Raw genomic sequence first — 26,021 nt, 5'->3', positions numbered from 1 at the left:
ACTATACCGGTAACTGATACTAAATCAGCTTCAATAAAAGGAAGAAATACAAACATTAGGTTAATAAATAATAATGATGAATAGTAATAAACAATAACAAATAATGCTAAATGCTAAATAGTAATTAATATAAATAAACAGTAAATACATATTAATTAATAACAATAGCTAATAAAAATCAGTACTTAATAATATGAATACATAAAAGATAGGAATAAATGTAAATAAACATAGTAATAGATAATGAAAAATAGGAATTAATACTAATAGATATTAATTGATAGTTATCAATAACAATAAATAGTTATAGATAATAACAGTGATAATAAATAAGCGATGGAAATACATTGTAACGAATATTAATAAATAACCAAAAGCAATACTTAATGGAAATACTGTACATGATATTAAATATTAAATGGGTAAAACACAATAATAAATAATCACAATAAATAATGATAACAAGTAATATATATACAAATGTATAAAAAAAACAATGATAACAATTGTAATTAATATTACAATAGATAACACTTCACCACATCAGTATTTGTACCATGCAGAACTAAAGTGAGATTGAAGCAATTTCATTGGATTTAAAGCAACACGATTCTTCTAGTACATGGGACGGTAGACTGATAACCCAGTGACAGAGAAACTTAACACCGTATTTATCTATCAGGTATTATTTAACACCTGTTAGTTGACAGCGCCATAGACGTCACACAGAGATGATAATCCTAATTACAGGTAAATTTAAAATCGTTTAATACCTTAATATCAACATAAGTTTAATTAATGCTTTTTCTAACTAGTTGCAATACGAAGATAGTCGGCGATTCATCGCTATAAACAGTGGGGAGGTGTATTCGCCATGTAGATAGGTGCGGATCCTTCTGTCGATATAAAGACTAAAGATAATATGTAGCTATAGAAAATGGCACGACGAGAAGAAATAAAATGTATGAAAAATTTCTACAATGAGTATAGTACTCAATCACATTCTGATCACTAGTGTACACACCTCTAGATTCACTGCTGAGAGTACCATTTCTAAAGCTCTTTTTTTCAACATAGCATTACATCAATAATGTGTAGAGCCTGTTCTCCATGGTTGATAAGTTGTTTCCACTATATAGAAATTAAAGAATATGATTTGCATAATGAAATGAAGATTGCGATTCATAATGTTTTAAACATTGTAAATATATTTGTGTAAACTGTATGTCTTAATTTGATAAATTTTAACGACCCTGTTCTCTTAATTTGAACCCATTCATGGAGTGTAATGTGTATTTATCAATCAATCAATCAATCAATCAATCAATCAATCAATCAATCAATCAATCAATCAATCAAGTAATCAATCAGTCAAGTAATCAATCAATCAATTCCATCGGTTTTATCATTTGTTGCCATGGCGTATGGACGCATTATAGCATACATGATATTTATTTTAATGTATATTAAGTGTTTTATCAAGAATTGAACTTCCAGTAACTGTTGCATTACAGTAGTATCTGTGCTGGTAACGTTGTGTTATGGTCAGACATGTGAGGATGTGGATTCTGCTATCTGCCAGGACATGTTCTCCCTTAATCCGAACATCTGCTCAAATTCCTGCTACTCTTCGACACTCTGTCCACGTTTCTGTGGAAAATGCCGTAAGTTTATTGAGCAAATAACAATGTTTAATCTCAAAGTCCTTCAGTTTTTACCTACACATATATACTGTCGAATATTATCTTTCCATAACACAAGCATACGGAAATGTCGATCGAATATACCATGTAGAATCCAGGAATACTACAGGCAACATTCAACATCAGTCGCTTACCTCAATTTTACTTTAAAATCATATTAACAGGGACCGCTTACAGCTCAGTTGTATGATGATTGTGATGATCCACCTAAATGACTTGTTTCCTTTACTCCGATTTCCGAACATATGCCGATTACTGATGGGAAATTTACAACAAAGGGTTCCAGTAAAGTAGGTTGATGAACATGTTTTTTACAATAAATACCGACAGATTGCTGCTTGATAATTAGCTACCCAAGGTTTCGAGAGATGTAAGTAGATGACGGTAAAAGGACAGTTTAAAGGTCGACACGTGAAAGGAACACGTGGTCGTATGTATGTCTCCATGGTTATCTATATTGTGTCCGTATTACATTCTTGTTGTATCTGTTTTGAGTCAGAATTAGTTTCATTATAAGTTCACTATTCTCTTGTGAAAGATACTACACCGCCTGCAACGTTTACACTGCTTATCAAAAAATGCATCAATTGGTAATAGTAGGGATATATCTAATAAACAGTTGTCAATGCAAACAGTTCGGGAATATCTCATAAACAGTTGTCAATGAGACCAGTATGAAACTATTTACCAAACAGCTGTAAGTTGGAACAGCTCGGAAACATCTAATAAACAGCTGTAAATAGAAACAGTCCGGAAATGTCTTTTAAACATAAGTAAAGTGGAACTGCATGGATATATCTAAAAAAAAAAAAAGAAAGAGCTGTCGATGGAAACAGTTCGGAAAGGTCTAATAAACAGCAGTAAATTGGAACTGTGTGGAGATATCTAATCAGAAATATCTTTTTAACAGCTCTAAATGGAAACAGTTCGGAAATATCTAATAAACAGCTGTAAATGATAACAGTATGAAAATATCAAATAAACAGGTGTAAATTGATTATAAACAACTGTAGATTGGTGCAGTATGGAAATATCTAATAAAAAGCTGTAAATTGGAACACTTCCATATTATCTTATAAACAGCTGTAAATGGGAACAGCATGGAAACGTCTAATAAACAGCTGTAAATTATAACAGTTTGGAAATATCTAATCTATTGGTGTAAATGGGAACATTTCTGAAATATCTTTTAAACGCGCAATGTATGTAAATTGGAACTGCATGGAGATATCTGATAAACAGCTGTAAATTGGAACAGTATAAACATATCTAATAAACAGCTGTAAATGGGAATAATATAGAAATATTTAATAAACAGCTGTAAATTAGAATAATATAGAAATATTTAATAAACAGCTGTAAATTGGAACACTTCGAGATTATCTTATAAACAGCTTTAAAGGAGAACAATATCTAAATATGTAATAAACAGCTGTAAATGGGAACAGTTCGTAAATATCTAATAAAAAGCTGCAAATGGGAACAGTTCCGAAATATCTTATAAATAACTTAGTGGAAAAGGTTCCGAAATATTTAATAAACAAAAAAATTACCGCTTGTGATGCCAATAAATACACAGTAATAGAGGCAGAACACAAATGGATTTCTACGTGTTGCTATCAAACATTTTGTCACTTTTATAAAGACTGATCTAAAGTAAAGCTCTTTGGGGATTGCAATAGCATAAAGCATGTTATAGTAATTAAGGAAATATACATTAGCTTATATTTCTTTTTAAATTATCACAATAGCTCTTTGTTGAAGATGTAGCACATTCAAACGTATAGTAAAAAAATCTCGCCTGTAACGCAAAAAGATGATCTAATGTGTCAATGCAATTGGAAAGAAAGTATCAATCTGCTACCACATACCATGTGTAAATTTCCAATGGATATGAGTATTAAGAACAATGACAGTCACTTCTTATATGAGTAGATGTATATCCAATACTTGGTTCCTGGCCAAGCTGCTTCACTAAAACACTTACTATGGAACTGTTCTTTAAAGGGTGAAAATCCTTGTTGTATATGTGGAGAATTAATGTAATTGTATTGCATGGAGATTCCAAAACAGGCGAGAGATTTACATGTACATCTTCTTACAGCATTGAAGTGTTATTCTTGCCATGAGGTGGACACTCCAGATGTTTGCTACACAACAACACAATGTCCGTCAGCTGACCACGTGAGTACTAACACCATTTGATATATATAGTTCATTATATAACATAGCCACTTGCTTCGCAATAGTTTATGGAAAAATAATGTGACACACGTAAAATCAATTTGAAAACAATCCTCTGCTTTTTAAAAACAATATTCATCACATGTAAATATTGTCACGTTTTTTTCCCAGGAAATCTCGATTCGACATTACACTGTAGCTGTTTAATATGTCTTCCATGATCGCATAAGAGTAGAGGCATGCCTGTCAATATTAACATTAAACAGAATCAATCACTCCTGATTCTGTTATATGGTATCTATCGTTTATAATGAATAATCTTCATACTTAACCAATCAAGGAACAACTCAATAGTACACGATTAGAAGATTACTAAATAATCTTAATAAATATCTCTAAATCGCGTAACTGCCCTGTGATGTAAAAAGTCATCACTCGACCTGATTATGACCATAGATATAATAGGGGTGTCCACTGAATGGTAAGAGCCTACATATTCATCACATTACCCTTCTGTTGCCAGTAGGACTTACGATGTTTGAAGAAAATATATCACTACGTGTTCCTCAGCAAAATTACAGAGATAACATATTGATATATTGACATATTAAATAAACAATGTTTCCGATGTTCTTGTTTTAACCACTCCTCCATATTTTTGGTCTATGACAATCCGTGTAAATATGTAATGTGTTCGTATACTGTAGATTTCCTGTTATCAATACCGTTTATACATGCAACAATATTCGCTTTTCTCTTGTTATTTGATATCTAGTGATAGCACATAAGATATGTTGATCGTTTTTTTTTTTGTAACATTTATGCGTATACTCACTAACTGGGTCATTTTGCTACATGTTAATGTGATTGTAGTAGGATCCACGGTATTGTGTCTTAGCTTACATTCAAAAAGACATGAGTGGTAGGAAAATTCCGTTCAAATCTTAACGTCTAATTGTATGTGTATGCTTGAACTAGATAAATGTTATGATGTATTCTATCGGCCTGGCACCACTGCACTATTAAACATACTGTACATATATTTTGTACAACAGACGAATTTATTTACATTGTACTAATATTTACCTGTAGATACTATATTACTAATTCACCAAAATCTATAGCTATAAATAATAATGATGTTTTATAGAATAAAAAGGTGTGTTTTTTCTTATTTGTTTTCTTAACAGTTTTGCATTGTGACGCAGTCATTCAATGACGATTTTAAGGACGTGTACAAACTCGGCTGTGCCTTAAATTCTGTAAGTTTACATCGTTGATACGTTGAAAACAATGATTATATCTACTTTTATTAATTTTCCGTTATTCACATGTTTATAAACAAATGTCAACATATCCTTTTCAAGATAAGTATAACTTTTTTTCAGATAATATGAAGATATTCATCTGGTCTCTGAAATTTCATAAGAAGATATCTATTACATTTATCATTATTATCATCATCTGTTTTTAATGACAATTTTGTAATGGTTACCCAATCACAATTAGGTGTGCACATCCCACTTTGGTCCTGGAATAGGTAGAAGAGATGGAAGTCTATCGGAGCGGAGTGAGCTTCAGGGATCATGTTGTACTACAGATCTATGTAACGTAAACACGCGTAACGTTACAACACCAGTAGTTCCAATAACGACCCAACAACCAACAATACCGCCCACCACTGCGGATCAGTTGTTAGTCTCTATCTTCCCCGATATACCACGTGATGTACCCGATGATACAGCTCAATCAAACATGACAACGACGTCAGCACCAACTGTGACATCCGGTTTGTGTGATGATATTGACACGGATATTTGTAACCGCCTGGAAACACATTTCCCTGGCATGTGTGCCATTGACTGTATTGCCAACGAAGTATGTCCAAGAAAATGCGGCAAGTGCAGTAAGTACTTTTGGATATCATTATAGACTTGAAATATAAACATGGATAAAATACCTAGAGTCATGTCTGATTGGAAGCTATTTGGAAAAGAAATTGTCTATTTTCTCACTACCTATTATTTTCCCCAGTGGAACCTACAAATGTAATGTCCAAAACTAAACAAAACGTTTTCCTATCTCGCAAGGAACCTCCGGTTTATTAACAATTATTTATATAAAATAATGATGAAAATATCAGCAAGGCTTGTATGAAAGCTAAAGAGCATACACATAAGATCAGTATTTTTCATTATTACTATTATAAATTATCCATATTTCTAACGCCAATTAAAGATGTGTTCAGAGTATGTTCAAGAGTCGTCCATGTCAATCAAAATACACAAACAATATTCCGGGATATATTATGCCTTTTGTGTTAATATTGCTTTTTATAATTTTGGTAATAAGTTATTTCTTGACAAATGACTGTTTTACATACCGATTATTATTTACCTACATATAGTGGGATGCTACCAATGCAGTCACGTGACCAGTCCGGAGTCTTGTACACACAAAACTGTCTGTAAAAAAGGAGAGGTATAAATATGTACATATCGTTAAACCATTGACTAAAAAGGAAAGTATGATTTGATGTACGCGAAATTCGATTCAGGTATATCGAATTTAACACAAACCTGTAACGAGATACTGTCATTTGTTTGGCATACTTAATCAAACAGAGTTTTATATATCGAGAAGTAATTTCTAGTAATAATGACCTAGTTTTATACATTGAATAAGACATAGCTGTTAGTTCATGATGTCATAAGCAATAACACAAATATTTTACTAATGCACTGCAGCACAAAAACATCAGTAACACATGTAGTACAGATCATCATCTGAATGACGAGCTGGTTAAACGGTAACCACACATGGATTAAATAACAGCTTTAACTGGACCAATACATTTGAGAGCTCGGTTTGTGGTCGTTAAATCGACACATAATTTCTGTGCTCTTTGCGGTCTAACGTCACATCTTAATAATACCGTTAACGTATCTTAAAAATACCACAAACAAAAAACTCATTAACGCGTTGTACAACACAATGACGAATTCACTTAAACCTTTTTGTTGATAAGATATTCATTAGATCAGTAATACTAGCAATGCTCTCTTCTTGGCTGATCACAGTGCTAGAGAAACACAGTGCTAAAATATAGCAGGTCAGCTGACACGGCCATACATTCAGTTTGCTTTTCTATGTGTGTGCTAGATATGCTAAAAAAGCTATTACATAAATACATTCACTGCTATCCTTTCAGCAATGCTTTTCGGTGGAGACGATTTCAGCAAATTTTGAACAAGGATTTAGGCTTGGATGCATGGATGAGAGGGTAAGCCTAACAGCTAATAATGATCCTCGAAGCATTGTATGATGTAAATCTGTATCAGATTCGGATGACCACAACAATTTTAATTTCGCTATACAAACTGTAGTGTTTGTCAAGTGGGGTTACAACGACAAGTAACTACTGTTGAATAAAAAAGGCAAATGTTAATAAATATTAATGATAACATATTAAACTACACGACTATTACGAATATCGCCGGGAAAATAACTATTTATATGTTTGATACTTTCAAGCTCTGCTCGACTTTCGGTCATGCTGCCCCAGGGATTTTCGGAAAACGTCAAGGGTTCGAGTTGTCCCTTCATGGTGGATGCTGCAAAGGGGAGTTTTGTAATCACCACACACTACTGCCGACCGCAAGTGTACCACCGACTACTAGTACTACAGCTGTACCGACTACAACACAACACACAGGTTAACATTCGATCCTGGGAATAGGATAAATTGGCCTAAATAAGTGTAAAATGTGACAGAAAATGAGTTAACTACTTTATATTTGAATGAATGTAAATCTGGTCATTCGTTTATCTAAACGATTGTAGAAGGCGTTCGTATGTTGCCAAACGTTCTAAATTCGTAGGAATTTAAATATGTATAATATGAGGAACGGTTGACACATCGTGCACGATAAAAAGCAAAACCTAGCACACCGGAAGCTTTACAAAATATTATAAGACTCTTTCATATGTGTGTATGTAGGATAGGGATATTCCACCCGAGGAGTCACAAAATGTGGTGAAACCCGAGGCTTGCCGAGGGTTTTACCACATTTTGTGATCCCGAGGGTGGAATATCCCTATCCTACATACACACATAATGAAAGAGTCTTTTTCTCTCATATCATTACCGAATTTCTGGCGAAAGTGTCCCTCAGCCATCCATTTTCTTCAATTTTTTAATTTCTTTATTTGACGTTTTTACTAAATATACTTGTGATATTCTGAAAGATCATACCCTATTTTGGCAAACTATGTTTGAACACAAATTTCATTCATTTTGTGGTTAAGTGATGAACGAATGAACTATTCGCCGATAAAAATTACCGTAACTTGACCGACTTTTACGTGGCCGTGATCAAATTGTCAACATCCGAGAAAAAGAAGTTCTATCAACAATACTGAAAGCCAACGCTGAAATGAGTTTTCCAACTTCACATATAATTTGATTTGCACCTCGACATATTTAATCATTTCACAGAACACACTGTACTTTTAAATGTCAAGTCAATTTTTTTTTATAATATACTACGTCACTGCATGACGTCACGACTGTCATTGGAATTCCATTCATAGTTCAAGGATATTGAGAGTGATGTCGATCTCGATCGCCATGACGCGGCGATGTTTCGTGGCTGGTAATTTTAAATTCACTGTGATTTTGGCAACTTCGTGTGTGAACCAGCGAACGGTGACTCTATACGAGTATTCGATCTTTTCTGTGACATAGGATTATATGTGTTTAACCGGTTGTCTTGATGGAATGACGAAGGTAGGTCAGTCGATAGGCTAACGATGATCATATTGAAAGGCTAGGATGGCAGTTAGTTTTCATGGTTACTCTACACAAATATAGACTCTGAGTTACAATTAAAATAAATATTTTTATATGAACATCGAGGGGTGTCATTTTTACCGAATGTTCGTTCATTTAAGAGCCAATTCCCAACTTCCAAATACACAGGTTACTCAGTAGGCCTAACAGTTACTGACAGTACAGTACAGTAGAGTAAACAAATTCCAGGGCCCCCTGCTGACGCAAACGGAACCATTTCATAGGTTGTGACGTTTGACATTTTCTTTTTTATATTTTTTTATGTATGGCTTTTATTTTACTTCCTGTCATTGCCAGGTGATTGTGTGTGTTTACATGTTTTTAATGACAAATGACAAATCTGTCGGGTAGGCAAGTCTGTATTGTACTGTTATTACTGTTACAACAGGCCTGTAGGCGTAGTCTACAGTAACGGAGTTATATGTTCGCTCAGATGAAATGCCTAATCGTTTAACCGTGTAGCCCTGTTGATTTACTGCTGATATGATATATATTTATCTAAGAATGTATGTATTTTTATAGTTAAGTCCAACGTTTCAAAACCGACACCGACGAAAAGGACTGTCGGATGTGAACACAAGCAGACGACTTTGTGAGAGTTGTCCCCCTTGAACGCAGATTAATCCGCGCGCGTGAAATGCTATGTAAGATAGATTTATCTTACATAGCTATCTTACATGGGCAAACTCTATCCAACATGGCGAGATATGAGAGAAACAAATGTCAATGGCATTTGCATATATCAATTCAGTAGAATATTTAAGATAAAGTCGAATACTTACTTAAAAAAGATATGATGATCTTGACCAAAGTAAAAATAAAGAAGTTAAATTAGGAAAACATAGCCTTGCATGTACCTTGTATTATGATGATATTGACTGGAGTGTATCTGATTGTAGGCTGTTCACATCATTACTCGAGTTGTCCACATGGCTGGCTTCACCATCACAGTTCATGCTACGCTATCGGTACTCCGGCGATGGACTGGAACAGTGCTAAGGTAATACACGACAGTACCAGTCCATTGTAATATATTTGTTATCTTCGCGGATAAGCGTGAGGACCTGCCTCAGTGCATCGTGTGCAATGAACCATTTACCGTTAAACACTTACTGTTGGATTGCATTGATCTACAATTTGCAAGAGAGAGTTTCTACCACAGTATGGCAAGTCTGAAGACTCTGTTCGAGTCTGTTAGAAAACAAAATTTTGAACTATCTGAAAAGTTATTGGTCTTTATCACAATATTTGAGTCAACATAGCCACTCTTTGATTTTTAACTGGTCGTGAATGAGTATAGCAATATATATCTATATTTTTACATGTTTCGTTTTTTTATGTCATTTTTTCACTTGCCCATTTTGTTCGTATTTTTATTAACTTGTTTGGCCATTATGACCTTTATAGTGTTGATGGGCCGTTAAGCACTTTAATTAAGTAACTATCTTAAAGCATGTGTAAGTCTTTACATAACATGTCGTTGGTCAGTACCTGTATTTTTAGTACTTGTATTTTTGAAGACTCAATGTGAGAAAAATTGCGGCGAGCTTGCTGATTTCGACTCCGCATCAGATCTCCATAGTGTAGCGCTGGACTTGGAACACCGCTTCTCTGTACTTAGCAGCTCCGGTAAAGTGATGTTGCATTAAAGCTGATATAACTATTTAATAATAAAAACAAATACTTTCTCTTAATAATGAAAATTTAAAGTGTCCGCAAGCTTGTTTTGTAAATACATATACCAAAGTCATCGCGACACAATAACATAACAGAAGGCCTACAAGATGCATTAGTTATCGCTCGTAAACAGAACGCTGTCTAGACTCGTCATTCACACCCATGTGACTCCAGTCGGCATTGTCAGTTTTGTTTACAAACCTCAAATGAGGTAAACAGTAGTTATAAACCCATAAAGAAATATTTACAGAACATGTTTACCATATAAGATCATGTATTGTTACATAAGAGAAAATCTTCGTTTAATGAGTATGAAATCATCAGTAATAAAGTGGTAGCTTTAACATGACGAAGGACAGATAAAATGAAAATCGTTATCCTAGAATTACGATCGAATTGTTTTCATGCATGTTTCCTAGTAAAACAGAAAGCTGTATTTTGTTTAAAATTCGGAACAGTATAACAGAGCAGCAAGCAGAGTTCGGATAACATTTTTCTCTCTAGTCAAGATGCATTAATAATAAGATATTATTGTAAATCCATTTCTATTGCTATGTACAAAAGAGGAAAATACAATCTAAAAGATTATACATTAGGCAGAAATGATTCGCCATTATAGTAAAAAGTTAGATGGGATAGTCTGTTAACCCTCATTCAGAGCTCATGATTTGAAAACTTATTTATCTCCTACCTTGTTTCAGGTCATACCAATGTTTGGGTAGATGGGAAATTGTCTCACTCTGTATGGACATGGTCTACCACCGGCCACACAGCTGACTCCTCTCTACAGCACAATAACGGCTACCATAACAGCTACTGCGGCTATATATCCCTCTCATCACACTCCCCCACCTATTTGCACCCTCAAGCCTGCAGTGCCAGTTACCTACCGCTATGTGAAATAAAACATGTGCACTAATGATAAATAAAACTTTCCCAAATGCAATACAAGTATTTGCGTTAGATTTGTAAAATGGTAAAGTTGCAAAAGATCCATGACAATGAGAACCCTGTGATTAACCACAGATCTGATGTCTGTATGTAGGAAGACATTCATTTTTAACATCATTTTCCATACAATAGATGATACTATATCAATATTTCGTCTTTTAGGACGATTGTCATATACATTTTGGGAAAAAAGGAGATGAAATGGAAAAACAAGTTAAAACTATAAATGAAAATTACTGGAACGAAACAACAAACAAATAACACAACTTTCACCTAATTGTTCAGAGTCTTCAGTCATGATTGATAAAAGTTCCTACAGTTTCAATGACGACAAAATTCTAACAGTCCTTCGTGGCGAAGAAACTGAAATGCCAAAAGCAAAATGGCAAAATGGGACATGCTGTATTTGAGATGTTTAATTTCTAAAATTATAAATGTTGACAAAAGATGAAAGAACTATTATATGATATTTGGTCTCGGTAAAATGTATATTCAACTGAAGACATGAACATTATACAATTATTGCATTTTGTTGAGGTGTACACGAGACTATATATACCCCGGGTCATTACCCCATGTGATAATGCCGGGTTAATACCCCGGGTCATTACCCCATGTGATAATGCCGGGTTAATACCCCGGGTCATTACCCCGGGTCGTTACCCCGTGTTATTATACCTTTACGTTTTTTCTCTATATAAAAGTAATGTGATAATTTGACTGTCAGCCTCGAGAGGATTGCGCATGTGTTCCCAGGACTATCACACCCTGTGACAGTTCGAAAAAACTTAAAAAAATTAACTTAAAAGAATGACACACAAAATATGCTACAAACTAGGCCAAAATATAATATGTGATTATACCCTCCCCCCATTTAAAAAAAATCTAAATCTAAACGTGTAAACACATTGTAACATAAACTATGTATTACATCTATACATCTGTACATCTATACATATATCAGCTGAAATTCTTATTGTTTGTCCTGATGTGACTTTCATTGTCTTAATTACTTTGCATTGTCTGATTCCAAATGATCGTAAATATCATATCCGTGATGACATGTGCACTGTATGATGACATCAGTATTCTACTGCCATATTTCATATGTTACTAAAAACGTAAAAGGGCAGACAATACAACAAGATTCTCATGATATACATGTATATAACAGGAAAGCGAATATATTGACTCCACGAGGGATTGAACCCGCGACCCTCTGCTTACTGGTCCGTCGCTCTACCGAATAAGCTTAAGGGAAATTTCCCCACTTGAAATCACTATGTACACTGTACTATTTACAATTAAAACCTGCCTCATTATCCCTCACTTTCAAACGTGTTTGCCCCGAACACTTGCACTTGGAGTGGTCAACCGATGTAACAGAAAAAGCAAGTAGTGTGCCCCCACCGGGATCGAGCCCGCGACCACTGCATGGCTTAAATGGTCAGCTGCTTTACTGACTGAGCTAAAGGAAGCTGGAAGGCAATCGTATCAATAAACTAGTTACAATCAAAACTTGCGAGGTATATCTATATCATCTTTTATTTTATGCATCTGTTGGGTTTTGGTTTTGTTATAAGTTAAAGCATGGACATATATCAGTATGTATATCTAAGTCCGTGGTTGAAGTAACAAGAAGCAAAATCACTCGCTTAGACTATTATTTGAGATATATTATAAGCATCCAGGTTTTTAATCTGAAGTGTGTGCATATTGGACAAATCATGAAATTTTATTAAGATAATACAAGTTTTGATGAAATTTTATGATAAAAAAATGCAGCAACTACTGCAGTTAATACAATCTAAAGATACTGCAGTTAATACAATCTGAAAATACAGAAGTTATTCGTTTCCCGTAAAATATCACATATTTCACAGAAATCTGGACTACGAAAAACTCGTAAAATATATGCGCTGAGAAAGCGCGGGAATCAGTGGCATAATCTTTGACGTTGAATTCTTATGACGTCACGCTTGACGACAATACAACACCATTCGGTGTTCAACTCAGTAATATTTCAGGGTTTTCAGTTGTAACCTGGAAAGTTGTGCTTACAATGCTGTTATCTTACGGAAGCGTATTAGGGCCACTATAAAAAAATTAATTCGTACGTACGGATTACTAATTCGTACGTACGATTTACTAATTCGTACGTACGGATTACTAATTCGTACGTACGATTTACTAATTCGTACGTACGGATTACTAATTCGTACGTACGGATTACTATTTCGTACGTACGATTTACTAATTCGTACGTACGGATTACTATTTCGTACGTACGATTTACTAATTCGTACGTACGATTTACTAATTCGTACGTACACCTGGTATTACTCTTGTATATTTTCGTAATTCGTTTCTTAATGCGTATTATATATATATATATATATATATATATGGGGGGCAAATAAGTAATTCACTGTTACTGTTAAATTACTTCTTTGCCCCATATAATCATTACAAGTAATTCGTATCCTCCATACATTTATGTGATGATCCGGTGTTATCTGGATTATACTGTTTATATTACTTCTTTGACCCATATATATATGCTTATGCTTTAAAGACCGCTATTTTCAATGTTATAATTTCTTCTCCTCATAGAAATTATGAAGTTAAATTGGTTATGCATGTTTCTTAGCTCATGCACTGACCCCGATAACGACACGTGACCCTCCGCCTATCTAGGTCTATGTGTCAGCTTGGTCACTCCTTGTAGATGGTAGATAAGCTTACACTTCAGAATGTTGTCGATTACAGGTAAATATATATTTCAATTTATAATTCAAATAATATACATATTTAGTTTTTATCTATATTATTTATAAATTTCGGTGCACATACATTAATCAATGATAATGCAATATCGTGTGAATACAATCCAAATGCATGGTAAGTGCATCATTATATTAAGACCATTCGTCCAAAGCCGACTTACTTCAGACACTATTACCTTGTTTTATAAAAATGGTTGTATAGTTGGCAGAATTAATTTGACAACTTTTGTAATGTTTCAGTTTTTCTTGTTTGTTTGGCATTGGGTGGTGCTCAAACTAATGGAATATGTGACGATATTAATTCCATGATCTGCCAGGACCTGTATAACCTAAATCCAAACATGTGTGCCAACTCCTGCTACTCGGTAGCTCTGTGTCCACGCTTCTGTGGGAAATGTCGTACGTACACTACTACCATCGATAACACAGAACTTTGATGTACTTTATTTGATAATATCGTATTTTATTTGATCAGATGAATATGCTTCGTTTCTATACGAGTATAAGGTATCTTTTAAATGTTTTGATAGTCCAGTGTTGTCATTAGTGTGATATACCTTGTATTATAGCACTGAAATGTTACCAGTGTCATGAGGTTTCCAGTCCAGATCAGTGTTTTACATCCACACAATGCCCGTCTGTTGATCACGTGAGTAGGCGATGAAAGTACCTGCAACCTTATGTTATTTAGATATTCGAAACAAATGTTGGCATGTTCGAAGTTTGAAAATTCTAGTGTTATGGAAACCATATGGTATGGAAATGATCAGATGTGTGTGTTATATACCATTCCATTTAAAGTAAGAGCCCAACATTTGTAAATCAGAGTGTCATTTAGGCTATTGTTTGTCAAGTTCGATATTATCCAAAATAATGTTTGAAAAAAACATCACATAATTGTTCTTCTCAGCAATTTAGTTTTGAAAAGCCAACTTGCTGACGTCACAAATAACGCTGACGTCACAATGTACATGCGTTCACAAAACAAATTTATAATGTTGCGCCAAATTTAATATGGTCTACTCTCTTTTTTCTCCAATAAAACTGTATCAGATGAATGTAGTTAATATCAAACTTTGATGTATATGTTCATTTATTACAGATACAAAATTGTTAAAATAGATAGAAACATATTATATAGATAAAGCAATCGCCCATATCTTGTCGATAAGCATGAAGTATAACACCAGATAGTTAACGTTTATGGGGGTGATTTATTTTGATCTTATCTGTAAGGAAAATTCACGATCTGGCTGTACAATGTTAGATATGTATAAGTTTGACCTATCTACTATTATACTTTGCTTCGGTATTCTATCAATAACTTTGACCTATTCACCGTGATTCCCTGTTTCGGTATTCTATTAATAACTTTGACCTTTTTATTGTGAATATCTGTTTCGGTTTTCTATCAGTTACTTTGACCTATTCACCACGATATTCTGTTTCGGTATTCTATTAATAAGTTTGAACTTTTTATTGGGATGCTTTGTTTTGGTATCCCAACAATAACTCGTTATTCTAGCCTTGACGTTGACATATCTCAATTAATTCTCGATAGTCTATCGCCAATCTCGTTATTTATTCATTTTATCAATAATTTTGGTCTGGATTCTGTTCATTTTTTGTTTTGTTTTTCAATTCAGTTCTGCATCACTACCCAGTCGTTTACTGATGACTTCAAGGAGGTATACAAACTAGGCTGTGCCCCTAACACGGTAAGTCTAATGAGTAATAGACTGTGCCCCTAATATGGTAAGTCTAAACAGTTATATAAGATAGACTGTGCCCCTAACTTGGTTAGTCTAGAGTTATATAAGATAGACTGTGCACCTAACTTGGTAAGTCTAAACAGTTATATAAGATAGACTGTGCCCCTAACTTGGTTAGTCTAGAGTTATATAAGATAGACTGTGTCCCTAACTTGGTTAGTCTAGAGTTATATAATATAGACCGTGTCCCTAACTTGGTTAGTCTAGAGTTATATAAGATAGACTGTGTCCCTAACTTGGTTAGTCTAGAGTTATATAAGATAGACTGTGCCCCTAACTTGGTAAGTCTAGAGTTATATAAGATAGACTGTGCCCCTAACTTGGTAAGTCTAAAGTTATATAAGATAGACTGTGTCCCTAACTTGGTTAGTCTAGAGTTATATAAGATAGACTGTGCCCCTAACTTGGTAAGTCTAGAGTTATATAAGATAGACTGTGCACCTAACTTGGTAAGTCTAAACAGTTATATAAGATAGACTGTGCCCCTAACTTGGTAAGTCTAGAGTTATATAAGATAGACTGTGCCCCTAACTTGGTAAGTCTAGAGTTATATAAGATAGACTGTGCACCTAACTTGGTAAGTCTAGAGTTATATAAGATAGACTGTGCCCCTAACTTGGTAAGTCTAGAGTTATATAAGATAGACTGTGCCCCTAACTTGGTAAGTCTAGAGTTATATAAGATAGACTGTGCCCCTAACTTGGTAAGTCTAGAGTTATATAAGATAGACTGTGCACCTAACTTGGTAAGTCTAGAGTTACATAAGATAGACTGTGCCCCTAACTTGGTAAGTCTAGAGTTATATAAGATAGACCGTGCCCCTAACTTGGTAAGTCTAAAGAGTTATATAAGATAGACTGTGTCCCTAACTTGGTAAGTCTAAAGAGTTATATAAGATAGACTGTGTCCCTAACTTGGTTAGTCTAGAGTTATATAAGATAGACTGTGCCCCTAACTTGGTAAGTCTAAAGAGTTATATAAGATAGACTGTGTCCCTAACTTGGTAAGTCTAGAGTTATATAAGATAGACTGTGTCCCTAACTTGGTAAGTCAAAAGAGGTATATAAGATAGACTGTGCCCCTAACTTGGTAAATCTAAAGAGTTATATAAGATAGACTGTGCCTCTAACTTGGTAAGTCTAAAGAGTTATATAAGATAGACTCTGCCCCTAACTTGGTAAGTCTAAAGAGTTATATAAGATAGACTGTGTCCCTAACTTGGTAAGTCAAAAGAGTTATATAAGATAGACTGTGCCCCTAACTTGGTAAGTCTAAAGAGTTATATAAGATAGACTGTGCCTCTAACTTGGTCCCTAAAAAATAAGGCTATGTCCTTAACTCAGTAACTCTAAAGAGTTATATAAACTAGGCTGTGCCTTTAAACCGGCAAGTATCTGAAGAGTTATATCAACGAGGCTGTGCCCTTAACTCAGTAACTCTAAAGAGTTATATAAACTAGGCTGTGCCTTTAAACCGGTAAGTATCTGAAGAGTGATATCAACGAGGCTGTGCCCTTAACTCAGTAACTCTAAAGAGTTATATAAACTAGGCTGTACCCTTAAACCAGTAAGTATCTGAAGAGTTATATCAACGAGGCTGTGTCCTTAACTCAGTAACTTTAAAGAGGTATATACATGTATACTAGGCTTTGCCTATAACCCAGTACATGTAAGTCTAAAGAGTTCTATAAACTCGGTTTTGTCTCTAACTCGATACGTGTTTAAGAAGTTATAAAACTTGGTGGTGTCATTAACTCAGTAAGTATCTAAGGGGTATAGAAACTTTTCTGTTTCCCTAACTCGATAAGTGTTTAAAGGAGTGAAAACACTACGTTGGACACTAAACCCGGTAAGTATCTAAGGAGATATTTAAACTAGCGTGTGCCCTTAAACCAGTAGCTATATAGGTGTATAATGATATTAACGGTTACATAATCGCCACTGAACTCTTAAATGAGTAAGTATCCGTAGTTTATGATTCGTTGTGAATTGTAAAAGCAAACTTAATCTAACCTATTCTGTAATGAAATGTTGGCTAGAGATGTTGATAATTCATATATATATATATTGAGGTATACGTATAACAATACTTTGTATCTTCATTAGAGGAAGCATTTCCAAACAACAATATTAGTATATGATTCGCTATATCTTATATTTGTTATTCCAATAAGATTTCTGTCTTTAAACTCTAGTTAATGTCTTATAATTGATTCAAATTTTACTTATTTCAGAAGTCTGTGTAAATAGTACATTTCCTTACTTTGTATTATATATGCAAAATCTATTACGTTAGTGTGAAAGTTTAATATCATGTTTGTACAATCTTGTTTTGACATTTCCAAACAACAATATTAGTATATGATTCGCTATATCTTATATTTGTTATTCCAATAAGATTTCTGTCTTTAAACTCTAGTTAATGTCTTATAATTGATTCAAATTTTACTTATTTCAGAAGTCTGTGTAAATAGTACATTTCCTTACTTTGTATTATATATGCAAAATCTATTACGTTAGTGTGAAAGTTTAATATCATGTTTGTACAATCTTGTTTTGACATATGTTGTAAATTAAGTTTTTCTGCTATCTTACCTTTTCTGTGGGCTTCCATTTTACGCTGTAGGCAAAACTTAATTTCCTGTGTAAACACACTTTCAGAAATTTAAAATCCGGAACCAATTTATTAGTTTTTGTTTTACATTGTAACATATGTGAAGTATGTACTACTTCATACTGAATATAACAATTATAGTGTACATTTATTTTTTCATTTGTTATGCATATCATAATACAGGAGTTATTTGCTTAACAAAGAAATCGCCCATGGCCAAGTTGTTTTACTGTAGTATGCTACCTCATCATAAAAAAGTATACATTCATAAGTGAGATGGGAATCTAATTTGTCTAGTGCGTGACTTTTTGCTGAATTCCTTATGATAAACAAGTGCCAATTAATTTAACAATGTTGAACTGACCTGTTGTCTTAGAACATTGATACACAAACATCTCAACATCTTCTCCTTTTCTTACTAGGTATGCACATCTCATTTTGGTCCAGCCATAGGTCGCAGACAGGACGATTCTGTGTCAAAGCGGGGCATATTACAGGGTTCTTGTTGTGATACTGATTTATGTAATGTAAAGTCTCGTAACGTAACGACAGCTCCAGCAAATGATCCAATGCCTTCAGTCATTGTTCGTGACGAGTTTGAATTGTCCGCGCCAACAACTGGCAACATCAGTCTTTCTACTTCAATACCGACAACAAACTCATCAATTGTAACCGATGTACAATCTGCGACAATGGCACCGGCTGTGACTTTAGCTCCAGTTGTGACTTCTGCTCCAGTTGCGACAGCTCTTCCAGTTGTGACTCCTGTTTGTGATGACGTCGATGCAGATATATGTTCGCGGCTTGCGCTGAATTTTCCAGATATGTGTACAATCGATTGTATTGCAAATGACGTTTGTCCTAGGAAATGTGGCAAATGCAGTAAGTTTGATAGGAGTACTTTCATCAATGTTTCCTTCATGAGAAAGTCTCTTAAAATGGTTTAACTTGGAGTTAATACACAATTTACATGATTTTATTTTATTAAAATAGCAACTATGTATTATTCAAAATGATTAAAGTATATGTTTAAAATTTTAATATGTGTATATAAAATGATAAATCTTGTCATAACTTCATTTCTTTACAAAACAGCATGTCAACAAGCATACATGTATGGAAAAATTTCATGCCTCACTGCGTTTGATTTCAGACAAACAAAGATGTAAATGTATAATATATTTTGGGTTTATATACCCATTTAAAATTCGATATATATAATACATTGGTTCTATCTAAACTTTAAAATTCAAATTGATTAATGGATTTGATAACAAATACATGTACCAAACATTGATAATTAGCTATGCCTAGTTTTCGGTTTTAGTACTACACTATATGTTTTTATTTGGCATCCTATCTAGTTTCGAATAAGGCATATTTTCGATCTTGTACGATACGGTTGTAAGGTCATATTTGATCTCATTATATAAATGTTAGCTGTCCTTATTATTTTACTATTGCGATATTTAACACAAAGTTATTGCGTATTACAGTGGGGTGTTACCAGTGTAGTCATGTGCCAGTCGCTGAAACCTGTTCACACAAAACGGTTTGTGCAGCAGGAGAGGTAATGAACTTTATAAATATCTTATCTTCACATCTAGACATTCAAAAATTGTTTAAATAACAGAATATCCAAGTGTTAAAGCTTGATTCTATTACTTGAGCTTTGAAAAGCCTTTTGTATAAATACGTATATAATGGCATTCTAAATATAACATTACCGTTAACTTTTAAAGTATCACCAAATTTTTAACATAATTTTCCTTTTCAAAACTTTTGTTTAAATACTTTTCTTGGGACAAAAAGGTTCAACATCAATAAGCTATTTAACTGGATGCAATTGCTATGAAAGTACAAGTTACAACTAAAAACCATTATATCTACTAATTATTATATTTCTGCGTACAAGGAAACCACACCGGAAAAAAAACCTGTGAAATACAGCATTTATGTAGTAATCCGATGTTGATATTATTTCAGTCTAAGATGTAGGGAAAAAAACAAAAAAACACCCACTTACTTCCTTGTTCTATTGCACTAAGATAATAACTTGATATATTTCACATGATGCTATGATCAAAGTTGAAATTAAGAAGTCGTTGTTATACAGATTAAAAGGTAAGTCAGAATATAATACAGAATACAAATAATTCAGATTATATCTGTGCAGTGTGTTGAAACCAAAGAAATATCACCAACCAAGTGAATCTTCGTTCAAGTCATTTTTATACACATGTAGCCGAATTAACAGACAATTTACATGTTTGTTCTACATTAACGTTACATGTAATCTAAATCATTGTCAACGCTCTAACCTATATGTATATGTAACAACAAAAGATTATGTTTTGAATAGAAATGATAAGTACCAGGTTTCAAATGCTTTGTTATCGACGAGTGAAGGTTTGCCATATACAATGTAGATAAAGCAGAGCACCCAATGTAAACAGTATCGTTTTCTGTGTATGTTGTCATGTATCTGAACGTGAACGTGAAATTCAAAATATTTCATTATCTCATTTTATATCCATAAACAATAAAGATGAGTATGCTTTTGTGCTTCAATCGGCAGGTTCAGTTAAGGACGATATTTTCTAATGTTAAATGTACATTTTGTCCACCCCTTTGACAAATTTTGCTGAAAATTTAACGTAGTAAAATTCGACTTAGACAAAATCATATATAAATCAGAAATATATGTCCTCTCGCAGGAGGGCTTGCACACGTCATTCATTTTCACTTCCACATTCATCCTACAAACACATACATCAATCTTAGTATGCTATTATTATCATACATACTCATGTATATACTGTCGCTATTGCAATTCATAAAATAATCTCACATTTCGATAGTATATACTCTCTTCCCTTCCTTTTCAAACTTTCACTCTACTATTTTTTCATGTAAAACACATAATTATTTAGACGGGTGAACATTTAAATAAATTAACAATGGAATAAATTAAATAAATTAGATAAGTAGGTAAGCAGATAAGTGAAGGGAAATAATTATTAGAAACAGTATATTAATAGTTATGTACAAGCTGTGTAAATTTATGTTTTATCATATATATGGAAATGAATTAATAAAAAACTTGGTAAATAGATAGATAGATAATGCAATAACTATTTTAATAATTAATCAATTAATCATTCAATAAGTAAAAATAGCTTAATATTCTGGAATCGGGATGCGTTATGCCTAAATAACATTCTCAAAAGATATTTGCGTTTCGTTGTTGTATTATATTGTAAGTTTTATTATGTTTATTTTTTCAGACAAACTTGTTACATTATAATAATAAAATGCGATTTTCACTGATTATAGCAATGTTATACTGTCGAGACGATATCTGCTTCGCTTGAACGAGGATACAGAATGGGATGTTTAAACGAAAAGGTAACAATGATCTGTCATCAATTGAACTACCATACATGTCTTGTAAAATGCATTTCACAGGACAGGACAACAAATCATTAAGGTTGATACAAACAAAGGAACAATACTACGTTAAGATCAACATATATTGTTTTTCCTTGATTAACAGTAAAGCCACAAACATCATTCGCTGTGAGTTTCAAAATAATCAATCTACATTTCGAGATGATATGTTCACTGATTTCAGCTATGTTCCTCCTTTGGTGAAGCTGCTCCTGATATCTTTGGAAAGCGTCAAGCATTTGAACTGTCCCTCCATGGCGGATGTTGTAAAGGCGATTATTGTAACCACCACGCTCTACTACCGACAACCACTCCCCCACCGACTACAACTATGGCTCCGACTACACCTTCGCCGACAACCCCTCATAAATGTTTGTAAACTATAGGAAATAAATTTATGCTTGTCTTAAAAATTATAAATATATATAAAATAAAAAATAGAAAAAAAAAAGAAAAAGAAAAAAGCTTTGATATGTATCTAACATTTTTGAGATAAATACTTTAGATAAGAATATATTCAAATTAATCAAGAAACGCTTTATGTCTGGCTATATACCAACGTAACAGTCGATCTGTAATGGAAAACTTGTCTTCCTAAGTTTAATCACGTGTTCGATTTCCATAGACTGCCCTAGTCGACACAACAGATGTCCGTCAGAATGGATTCATCACCAAACATCATGCTATGCTTTATCACTAACGGCAGTGAGCTGGGCGGACGCAAAGGTAACGCATATACTTTATGGTATATTGACAAAATTATTTATCCCGCAACAGGCGCTGCCTTTGTCGAAATACAACACCACATATATCTTTGATGTACTCCCCATTAACGTAAAGCAGCTTTACATTAGCACGTGTATGAATTCTATGCCCCGTTCCTTTCTGAAGGACCTGCACTTTGACGCAAATTTGTTCTGCATGTCACGTAAGCAAACCTGCATCACACGTTTCGTGAATTAAGGGTACGGAGTAAATTAACGTTTAATTCAAAAAAATAAAAAACAACAACATATATTAGCTGAAAGTGTAAGGAACTATATTTGCTTTGCTTTGACAGTTGATCATATATTTTGATACGCCTGGATTGTTCATGCGAACAGATCTGGAACATTATCGATACCTCAATTGAATATGTTTATATTCTATGAATGTTGCAGAATCATTAGAATACTTGGTCAGTGTCTGCAAATATAAACTGCAAATATGTCTCGTCGAAAGCTCGCCACAATTACTTTCTTAACCCCTTGGCCTCTATATCTAACACTCTATTGCGATTAGTTAAACAATATACATATACATCATGTCATGTGCGCCCGGCATTCATTTAAGGTATGAACGAAATGTTCCGATTGCTGATAGTATCAAAAGATTCTTAATGATCGTGTTCAACTCTGTCACTGACCCTAACATGTAAACGGTTGGTTTGTTCGCTAAAAACGGACACATGGTGCATATAAACATAACATCAACGCTTAACTGATCAACTTATCGCTTTCATGCTGAGTAGAAACAATGTACATACTATCTATTCGGTTCAAATCGATACGGCCATACTTGAATAACATGTTAACATTTTGTTTTCAATTGAATACCTTTTAGGTTTTTTTCTTCATACTGGAATAATAACATGTTAACATTTTGTTTTCAATCGAATGCCTTTCAGTATTTTTTTTCCTATTCAATGTCGGAGCTCACATTAACTTCTTTTTATTTACAAATCAATCTACATGTAGGCTACCTGTGAACGCCTCTGCGGTAAATTGGCAGACTTTAGCTCATCAGCTGACTTACAACATGTTCTGCAAGACCTCGGAAAATACCTCTACACTCAAGCCGGACTAAGTACATTCCATTTGTATACTTTGTCTTCACTCCTCGAACATTATAAATATGACGTTATGCCATCCAATGACTACCATCAACATAGGAAAAGAACTGTTTGATACATAATGAACATGGCGTTGTATTTCAAAATAGAGTAGGAAGTATAAATAAACATTTGAAAATGGGAACACAGATAGGTACTTAAATTTCTGACATAGATAAATACTGTTGATATGTGTCTTTTTATCATTACATACTTGCACAACACCAGAAAAAACGTTCTTTCTGTATTGTTACATATACTGTCCGTTTTCTGTATCCCTAGTTCCCATATAAGCATTGAACTGTCCGCCAACCAGTCAATTCTAAATAATGTACAATATTCTTCTTTGTAATAATAACTAAACGTGTAAATCTATATTTTAATAAAGGAGATCCTTGCGAAGGTTAACGTATAAAAAAGAAAAACGAGACTTTTTCCTAAAAAATAACACTAAAAAAACAACAACAAACAAACAAACAAAAAAAGCAGGACATATATATATGGTCAGATACCTTTATATTGTACGTTGCTTGATGTTTATTAAACAACTATGCTCGGTAACTGTTCATTCTGTGATGCTTTAAAGTAACATATGCTGTGATATTAGATTTCAGGTTATCTTATAATATTGTAATACTAGTACTATTTAGTGTATTGTGTGTACTGTCCTTATCATATGATTTAATATATAACGTCTGTATTTTACTAACTAGAGGACCATATGTATGTACACTCAGTAAAGAATGTTATTATTATTTTATGACTTATACTTATGAGAAGTAAGAATTACATTCAATAACCATTACAGGTGGTACAGCTTGGGTTGATGGCCATGTGTCCCATCAGGAATGGGTACTAAGCAACGGACATGAAGCAGACCACTCCCTTTCTCATGACCTACATAATTCCGATAGCTCCAAGTGTGGATCGGTTAGTCTGGGGATACACGTATTCGGTCATCATGTCAACACGCCAAGTCACTACCTGGATCCGTCGGACTGTCAAATCAGACATCTACCATTATGTGAAATAGAACACGTTTACTCATAAAACTGTTTTACGTTGGTATTCGTATTCGCGGGATAATGTCAGTGTATCTCTTGTAATAAGCAAAATAAATATTTTCAAAATCTAAACCACAAAGAAAAGACTTAAGTCAGGTAAAGACGCATTGAACTCCTAAAACAACACTATACAAATTGCATATACAGTACAAAAATAAAATCCCTTCTGTGAAAATATGCATGCATTTCTGGAATACAACTGACAGCTTACAAGTTTCTCACAGCTCTTTAAACTAACATACCATTCAGAGACATAAGGAGGCTATCTTGCATGCTGTAATTGTTTTCTACTTTTAACTTGGCCTGTTTTAAAAATAGTATAGCGTGTCAGGGCTATTGATTATTCCAGTTTGTATTATGCTTTACTGTCCGATATGGCGATTTTTACCCGAAAATGGGAGCGCTTATACAAAAATCTAAAAATTGCTCCTATTTATCAAATAAGAGACAACTTAAACAAATAACACCAAACAAACATTACACATTCTATGTTGGAATATGTTGCAAATGATGGCCAATGATTCAAACACGCGAGGTAATGAAGTTAGGCAGGAGTAACTCAGCCAAATGGCAACACAAGCAGAGTACGAGAGCTTGTCACCGCCACAACAGCATGCGAGAGAAAAGTCTAGTTGTAAAATTTGAATTTAAGTTTTAGACAATACAAATTTGGTGTTAAAGATGTCCGAGTTTCAAAAACAAAATATTCAGTAAAGACTGAATAGCAATTGTAAACAAAAAACACCACAAAAATCGGTGCAACCGTGCCAAAAAAATCAAATAAAAAATATTCAGCAAAAACTGAAGAAACGATGGTGGGAGGTCCAAGTGCCCGGCTGAAAAAATGTCCGCCAATGTACAAAAATACTGCATTCTAATTGCAATATATCAAGATTAAGGAGCCGACCCATAAGATTATGGGCGATTTGGCATCCTCCGTAAAAAGCAAGGCAATAAAATTATAGACCCAAAACAAAAATTCAACATACTTTATCAAATGACCAGGCAATTTTCTCACACATCTTACAAGTTAAATGTTTGCTGAACAAAATAGCACCCAAAATTAGCACCATAACCATGGCCCCTTTTCCCCCAAAAG

At 33.9% G+C, this 26,021-nt stretch overlaps 2 protein-coding genes across 3 annotated transcripts; both read left to right on the top strand.

The window, feature by feature from the left end:
* The first annotated feature begins 648 nt into the window (after positions 1-648).
* On the top strand, positions 649-11,367 carry LOC117328011. 2 transcript variants are annotated; one of them, XM_033885313.1, is made up of 11 exons: positions 649-750; positions 1,515-1,664; positions 3,808-3,887; positions 5,078-5,149; positions 5,397-5,793; positions 6,295-6,368; positions 7,099-7,170; positions 7,422-7,602; positions 9,639-9,739; positions 10,260-10,368; positions 11,118-11,367. In XM_033885313.1, exons 1-11 carry the CDS (start codon positions 732-734, stop codon positions 11,333-11,335), a joined length of 1,473 nt encoding a protein of 490 aa, XP_033741204.1. In that variant the 5' UTR covers positions 649-731; the 3' UTR covers positions 11,336-11,367. The 2 variants fall into 2 exon arrangements, with proteins under 2 accessions (XP_033741204.1, XP_033741205.1); XM_033885314.1 differs by lacking the exon at positions 10,260-10,368 and having other exon boundaries at positions 11,118-11,254.
* Positions 11,368-14,059: 2,692 nt separating this feature from the next.
* Positions 14,060-24,910, top strand: LOC117328010. Its single transcript, XM_033885312.1, has 11 exons — positions 14,060-14,136; positions 14,394-14,552; positions 14,723-14,802; positions 15,800-15,871; positions 18,961-19,420; positions 20,035-20,108; positions 21,875-21,946; positions 22,173-22,359; positions 22,614-22,714; positions 23,725-23,833; positions 24,667-24,910. The coding sequence occupies exons 1-11, from the start codon at positions 14,121-14,123 to the stop codon at positions 24,906-24,908; spliced, it is 1,572 nt and encodes a 523-aa protein (XP_033741203.1). The 5' UTR covers positions 14,060-14,120; the 3' UTR covers positions 24,909-24,910.
* The last annotated feature ends 1,111 nt before the right edge of the window (positions 24,911-26,021 follow it).

Source organism: Pecten maximus, chromosome 5, assembly GCF_902652985.1.
Source record: "Pecten maximus chromosome 5, xPecMax1.1, whole genome shotgun sequence".
In the NCBI taxonomy this organism is placed as follows: Eukaryota; Metazoa; Mollusca; class Bivalvia; order Pectinida; family Pectinidae; genus Pecten; species Pecten maximus.
The sequence above is the reverse complement of the archived record's forward strand: the minus strand, read 5'-3'. Positions and strand labels throughout refer to the sequence as shown.

Excerpts from the sequence above, each read along its gene's own strand:
- LOC117328010 (XM_033885312.1), top strand. Across the intron at positions 15,872-18,960 it reads TAGGCTGTGCCCCTAACACG|GTATGCACATCTCATTTTGG; the intron begins GTAAGTCTAATG and ends TTTTCTTACTAG. Across the intron at positions 22,360-22,613 it reads GCCGACAACCCCTCATAAAT|ACTGCCCTAGTCGACACAAC; the intron begins GTTTGTAAACTA and ends CGATTTCCATAG.
- LOC117328011 (XM_033885313.1), top strand. Across the intron at positions 5,794-6,294 it reads AAGAAAATGCGGCAAGTGCA|TGGGATGCTACCAATGCAGT; the intron begins GTAAGTACTTTT and ends ACCTACATATAG. Across the intron at positions 6,369-7,098 it reads CTGTCTGTAAAAAAGGAGAG|CAATGCTTTTCGGTGGAGAC; the intron begins GTATAAATATGT and ends CTATCCTTTCAG.